Consider the following 7,063-nt stretch of genomic DNA (forward strand, 5'->3'; position numbering starts at 1 on the left):
TGGCCGGGGCAGTGGCTGCGTGAGGCTCTGGCTGTGTCCTGCCAACCCCTGGCTGTGTCCTGCCAACCCCTGGCTGTCCCCCAGGGCAGCAGGACCTTGGTCTGGGCCACCATATTGTCCTGACCCATGCTGCAGAGACACAGAGGCAGACAGATGAACGGCAGCTCTGTTTTTCAGACTGTTGCATGGTTTAAATACATTACATACATTTCTACAGTGCATTAGAACAATACATTTTGGGTCAGTCGGAGACGCAGCTGGGCCCAGCTGGGGAGCTGGGGTCACGCTGCCACCACACCTCCCCCCACCCGCCAAAAATGGGCTGATGGGACAGCGAGACCCAACACTGGCTTCCCCCAGCAGCAGAAGCCGCAGCTCAAGGCAAGCGGATGCAGGCAGCAGCCCTGGTACTGTTCTGTACAACACAAGTTCAGCAGCCCCTGGGGAGAGAGCAGCAGGCCTGCGAGATTGTCAGCACCAGGGCAGCCAGGAGCCCATGCTGGCCCCCCCATGCTCCCATCATACCTCCCACCCATGCAGCAGAAGAGCCCCTCCAGCCCTTCCCCAGCAGCCCCCTGCCCCTAGTGGGGGGCCTAGGCACAGACAAGGCTGGCACCACGCTGGCTGCACAGCAGCCAGGGAGCTTGCTGGGAGCACAGGCAAAAGCCAAGCAAGAGCAGCCATGGAGACCTGGCAGGAGGGATGACTGGGGCAGCAGAGGGGGAAAGGGTGCTTGCACCCACCCGCAGCCCTCTCCAGCTTGGGGGGGGGGGGTGTCACTAAGCTACAGCCCCTCCCAGAGCCACCTGCTCATCACAAAGACAAGCCTGCACCTCTCTCCCTAGTGTCTAACTGCACCAGTTGTCCCTCAAACATCCCCTCCTCCAGCCCCCAGCCAGAGAACAGCCGTTCATTGCGGTCCCCGCTGCGCCAGTGGGCAGCAGGAACTCCCCCTGAGGAAAGCAGCGTGCACGGGGTTGGGGCAGAGGAGGGACAGTGGAGGAGTACAGCACACCCTCAGGGAAAAGGAAGGGGTGTAACCCGCTACAGGCCTTCCCAGCCCGGCAGCTGGCATGGAGGGGAAAAGGGCCAGTGGCTGGTGTAAAGGGCTGGACGGATCCTGGCCCAGGTAGCCTGCTCATCCCAGCCCCAGGCAGGGGTGCTCAGAACCACATGCAGGCCAAGGAAGGGAGGCAGGGGCCCAGCCACACCATGGCTCCCAGCGGATTCCCACACCTCCCCCTGGGCTCTGCCCCAGGCAGGGCACCAAGCTCCAACGGAGCTGGGGAGGGACCATGCCCGACCTGCCTGGCTCCTCCAGTTCAGCTGCAGGTTCCTCCAGCTGCACCTGCTCGCTCTACCCAGAAGGTCGAGTCCCAGCCACAGGAGCCGGCGGTGGCACAGCTCCTCTCGCAGTGCTAGTCCAAGGCGGCCAAGCCCTGCCTGCGGCTCTCACAGCTACCACCATGAGAAGAAAGGCTTCCGGCTCTGGAAGCTCTGCGTGTAGGACTCGCTGGCGGTGCGCTGGTGGGAACGCGCCGTTTCCACAATCACGGGTGGCATCTGAACCAGGTGCAGGGGGCTCTTCCCATCTTTCAGTGCCTGAGTCAGGTTCAGGATCTGTATAGCACAACAGAGCAATGCCGGAACTGCCCCACTGGAGCAACAGAGAGTGTCTACCCCAGCACCCTTCCTGCCACACAGGCAGGACGAGGCTCCACGCCGCACCCATCTGCCTTCCCTAAGCACAGCTTACCTGGCCTCTCATCACAGCAATCTGCTTGTGAAACTGTCCCCTGTCAAAGCCAGGGTCCTTCTGCAAAAGAGAGAAGAGAGAACATGGTGGGATCCACCCGCTGCCCCATGCCATGCAAGAGATGCCTATTCCCCAAGCAAGCCTCTCTCCTCCTGTCCCACAGGTTTCCTGCTTCTCCCCACACTGAACCTCCAGCTCCTGGCAGAGGTTATGATAACCTTGCTATGCCTCAGCCCAGAAACAAGTTGGGAGCTTGGCCACCTTTCTGTCCCCTGCAGCCTTGACAGGGAGCTTGCCAACACCACCCCTGCTTTTCTTCCTCCCAAGCCATCCTCACACACTCCCCCAGCTCACCTTGAAGAGCTCATACAGATCTTCTTCCAGGTCCTTGACAAAGTTGGGGTCTGAGATCTTGGGAAGAATCAGGTCCTTGATCTCCTGTGAAAAGGGGATTTTGGCCTGGGGCAGCCATGCCCAGTAGAATGGATCTGTGGGAGGAAGCAGGAGACATTAGAGCTGGGGAAGACACAAGGATGGTGCCACATGCCCCTGGGTGCCAGATCACCTGCATCTGGGACACAGGGTCCAGCACCCACTTCCTACAGCCTCTGCTGAGGCAGAGCTGTCCATGAACCCAGAAGGTTTGCAAGAGGGACAGCCCTAGCCCTCTCCTCTCCAGGCCTTGAGGAGGATGCCCAAGCACAGAGCTGTATCGTTCGCCAGGGTGCCCTGACACAGCCTGAAAGACTCACATGCTCTCCAGGAGTCCGGGTGTTTCAAGGGAAAGGCCAAACCATTGTCTATAGCAGCCAGCTTGATGATGGGTTCCTTCACCACCACCCAGTCGCTGTCCTGGAAGGAAGCGGAGCGTGTCACAAGAAGGCGGCCCCAGCAAGAACAGTCCCTCTCCCACTCCCTTCAGCCCAGCTGCCAGGATCTTTGCCCTGGCTAGCACAGAGGCACAGCAGCCTCTTGTCTGTAGTCTGGACCCTTGCCCGCACAGAAACACTCTCTCCTTTGGGTAGAAGGGGGGAAAAAGCTGCTCCCGCCACCCTCTGCCTCACTCCAAGGATGCACAGGTCCAGCAATACCAGTTTCCCCCATAGAGCCCATCTGCATCCTCACAAAGTCCCACTAGGCCACAAACCACCAACACAGAGGGCAATGAAAGGTCCAGGAGACAAGATCAGGCCTCCGCACGCACAGAAACCCAAGCCAGCTGGGAAATCCCTGACCTGCCTGCCAGGTGGGCAGCTTGCAGGAGCAGAGCCCTCCACAGAACCCCTGCCCAGGAAGAGCCACTCACCCGCACTCCCGCACTGTCCAGGGGACAGTCATACTTGATGAGCCAGTTGTCATTGCCCCGATCTGCAGGGAGATAAAGCCAGCTGTGTCAGTGCCAGGGCCGGCCTGCCTGCACCATGCCGGGCAGAAGATTACTCCTCCTCTGACCCAGAAGTGAGACAGACCAGTTTTAGGCCCAAACTCTATCCCAGAGCCCTCGAGCTTGCTGCAGGCCTGGGAAGCCACACCAATCCCCATACGTCCAGCCCTGGAGACTGAAGAGGTCCACATATCCCCAGCTCACAAGAGAAAGGGCAGCCTGCAAGCCCCAGAGTGCCACCCTGACCCCTTCCAGCCTGGCAGGCACTCAGAAGCCCAGCGCAAGATGACACAGTCAGCTGATGGATCTCCAGATGTCCCTGGATCCTCACAGCTCGCAAACTTTCACCCCAGCACCATGGTGGATCCAGATCTCCCAGAATGCAGGCCAGCAGTCAGAGCACGGCCATGGTGGTGGACAGCCACAGCAGCTGTACTCTACCCAGAGGCATCTGCCACCTGGCAGCAACCAAGTGGTGTTGAGAGGAGTTCTGGGTGCCAGGAAGGAATGCCAAGCCCCTTCCCCCCTCCCCTTTCTCCAGCTGGCAGGACGTGAAGGAGCAGGCACCATCCCACACCAGGCAGATGGCCCTACCTGTGTTCCTGATGATGTAGTCAAGCACCACCAGCCGCTCGAACTGCAGCAGCAGCTGCCGGTTGGTGTTCTCCGGGAGTGGCTCAGCTTCAAACCGCCGCAGCCAGTAATCAGCATCCTTGTAGCCTTCCACAAAGAGCTGGAAGGAGCCCACCTGAAGCAAGAAGAGGCTGCATTATAGGAGGCCACAGAGGATGGAGAAGCAGTGACAGGCGGCACAGGAGGCTGGCAGCCCTACCTTGGGTGGCAGACCAATGCGGTTGAAGCGCTGGCCGACTTTTGGCACCTTCTCCAGGGCCAGCCTCTTCCCTCGGGACTTCACCCTGTCGATGGCACTGTAGTTAAAAGTCTCACTGGCCAGATACACCACCTGGGGGGACAGGAGCACATACATCAGCAGGGGCACCTGGCAATTGTCACAGGACTGGCTGATAAAACCAAGACATAGCATTTCCCAAGGCTCTGCCCAGCATGAGGATCCCTGTTACTTGAGCAGGAGCAGTCCAGGTCCAGAGCTCTCAACACAACATCTCCAAGGTCAGCAGTGCCACAAGACAAGGCGCAAGCAGAGCTGTGCAGAAGCACGCGAAAGCCTCCCCAGGATGAGATCCCATCAGCTGTCCCCTCACCTTTGTGCGGGGAACAATGTTGAGTTCCAGTTTCTGGTCCACCAGGCTGGCGCCTGCCTCTGACAGGTAGCCCTGGTTGAGGACGAGGCAGTCTCTCCCAAAGCAGCATGGGCAGCATAACTTCTGCAGCCACTTGGTCCACTTGGGGTTCAGATGCCCATATGGCTCCTCGTTCTTGGGTTTGAAGACACCAATGATTTTCTGTGAACGGGAGAGAGGAAGACTGACTCAAGGCAGTTGGCAGAGCCAGGATACTTCCCCCACAAGCCAGCCCATGGTAGGGACACTCAGGAATAGACCCAGAACAGCCCCTCACTAGGGCAATAACCAGCCCCTGGGACCAGGCACATCCTGCAGCTCCTGCGAGGGATCCTTCCCCACCCAGTATACCATCCTACAAGAGCAGGGTGCTGCCTGAAGACCTTCATACCCAGCTCACACACTTCAGAATGACCCTCCTTGTCCCAAAATACACCAGAGATGATGCTGTCCCCTGGTAAACATCCCAGTCCCACCCCAGTGACCTTTGGATGTCTGGGGAGAGCTACTGCTCACCACTCCTCATTACATCCACACAGGAGAAGGAGGGGATAATGATCCCTGCCCTGGCTTCAAAATCCATTGAATGGTGCTGATCCCAAACTGACCAGAGGAAATGAGACCAGAACATCTGAGCAGCTGGAGGACCCCCCAGGAGCCCAGGGCTCTGTGAGGAGGGGCCCAGCTAGAGAAAGCAAAGGCGCTGGCTCTCCAGGCACACTGTGGGCAAGAGCGCACAGGCAGCTCCGAACTGGCCACCAGCTGGTACCAGCAGCACCCCCAGCCCCTCAATCCAGCCTCACACACATTGACACAACAGCAGAGACAGCAGCACAGGTACCCCACCGCTGCAGAGGGCACAGAAGCCTTGTTAGGTTTCCAAGTGTTCCATCACCAAGCCAGCATTGCCAAACCATGCAGCTGAGACAAGGGCCAGGACAGGAGCAAGGCCACCTGCCCCTGTGGGCCAGGCACCCCTGGGGGGCTGCACAGCAGCTCCAGGCTGGCAGCCCCTGCTCTGGGGTGACTCAGCAGCATATGCAACCAGCGAGCCCTCCTCTCCATGGCTGGCACTGGCCCTGGCCTGAGTGGGTGGCACTTCCCCAAGCCAAGCTCCTGCCACAATGTGGAAGTGGGACATGAGTCCCAGCACCTCAGCAGGGACCCCAGTGCAATCCCAATCTGCCAGGGGCCAGAAGCCAGCCCAGGGCGGGCAGGAGCAAGGTTTTATCCACCAGGAAGAAGGGAGAAGAAGAGTGTAAGGGAACAGGACTACTTCAGCCATCCCCAGATCCCATGGAGGAGCCACTTCCCTTGAGCAGACAGGAAGGCAATCCCCTCATCAGCCCCATGTGAAGGCACACGACTGCCAACACATCCTTGGATTTGAGCCCACAGGAGGCTTGTCGGGAGCTCTGGCAGCACAGAGCCCTGTGCTCTGTGGAGCCAGTCCAGTAGAGCAAGCCCCAGCCAGCCAGGGACAGCATGGGAGTGGAGGCCAGAGGCCTCCAAATAGACCTGTGCCTGGAGCAGCACCGGCAGCAAAAACAGGTCTACCTGGTGCCACCAGCATGGCAGAGGGAGCGGGGCCAGCCCAGAGGCGCAGACAGCAGTTGGGGTAACCGGGGCTGGGGCAGCACATCCCAGCTGGGACAGCTCAGGACCCAGCAACCCAGAGGGAAGCAGACACAAGAGACAAGTTTTTTCTCCAATGCCCTTACTCCCTGCCCGCAATAGCGGCACACTGCACTCCCTCCTGTGCCAGCAGCAGGGAGGTTTCAGTGACCCTGCGCAGCAAGACACAGAAACCAGACACACACCACATTCGCTGGCAGCAGGGCAGCTCAGGGAAACTACTAGGTGACATGGCCAGGAGTACACGGGCTTTGGCTTCTCGCACACATCCTCCACTAGCCCTCACTGAGGTCAGGTGCCCTACGGCCAGGCAGCCTCCATCCTGCCACCCCCAGGCAGCCCATCCAGCCACCCACCCCAGCAACACCACGTCTCATATTGGGCAACGGGAGGGAGCAGAAGGGCTGCAGCAGGAGGAAGTATGTATTGCCCCACAGCCCGCCAACTCAGCTGGGACCTGCCTGCCACAGCTCCCGGGAGCCAGGCTCCACCCAGGACAGGAAAAGTAGGGCACACTAGAGACCAGAAAGGTCCAAGGACCAGACTAGTCCTGCTTCCTAGGAAGCACCCCAGCACACATGTGGTGAGGGAGTCACAGGAAGCAGCAACAGCTCAAGTAATTGGGTGGGTGCTGCAGGTCACAAGACAAGCTGCCCTGTGCTGTGTGCACAGTGGCGTGGAGATGGCTGCCACACAGCTGACCAGATCTATAGGGTACCAGCTATATGCCAAGGGCTTTGCCTCAACTGTATTGGCTGCCCAGCCACAGAGGAGACATCTGGTTTCAGTCTCACAGGCTAAAACCCAGCTCAGCTCTCTGGGGGCTGGAGTCACTACAGTCAGCAGATGCTGACCACAGTCAGGAGACGCTGATGCACAGGCCTGGGGGAAAGGGTGACCCTTCCTCTCCGGGCAGAAGAGCCACAGAAGAGACTTTAGCAGCGCTTGGACACAGCTGCCCCCTGCTCTTGCTGCTGGTCCCACTGCCCTTCTCCCCGGGGAAGCCCAGGGCGGCTCCCGCCGCTC

General features: G+C 59.6%; 1 protein-coding gene across 1 annotated transcript; it reads right to left on the reverse strand.

Annotated features, from left to right (window-relative positions):
• Window positions 1-306: 306 nt before the first annotated feature.
• On the reverse strand, window positions 307-4,928 carry PI4K2A (phosphatidylinositol 4-kinase type 2 alpha). The gene is made up of 9 exons (XM_035900931.1): window positions 4,919-4,928; window positions 4,364-4,590; window positions 3,973-4,104; window positions 3,735-3,888; window positions 3,063-3,124; window positions 2,509-2,608; window positions 2,111-2,244; window positions 1,757-1,816; window positions 307-1,620 (listed from the first exon to the last, which is right to left on the reverse strand). Exons 1-9 carry the CDS (start codon window positions 4,926-4,928, stop codon window positions 1,459-1,461), a joined length of 1,041 nt encoding a protein of 346 aa, XP_035756824.1. The 3' UTR covers window positions 307-1,458.
• Between the last annotated feature and the right edge of the window lie 2,135 nt (window positions 4,929-7,063).

The sequence above is a fragment of the Egretta garzetta genome, unplaced genomic scaffold (assembly GCF_000687185.1).
Source record: "Egretta garzetta isolate BGI_Z169 unplaced genomic scaffold, ASM68718v1 scaffold888, whole genome shotgun sequence".
NCBI lineage: Eukaryota > Metazoa > Chordata > Aves > Pelecaniformes > Ardeidae > Egretta > Egretta garzetta.

What these genes read in the sequence shown, in the direction of transcription:
- PI4K2A (XM_035900931.1), bottom strand. An exon ending in GCATTGGTCTGCCACCCAAG is followed by an intron (nt 3,889 to 3,972) that starts GTAGGGCTGCCA and finishes TTCTTGCTTCAG; the next exon opens with GTGGGCTCCTTCCAGCTCTT. An exon ending in TGGACAGTGCGGGAGTGCGG is followed by an intron (nt 2,609 to 3,062) that starts GTGAGTGGCTCT and finishes GCTTCCTTCCAG; the next exon opens with GACAGCGACTGGGTGGTGGT.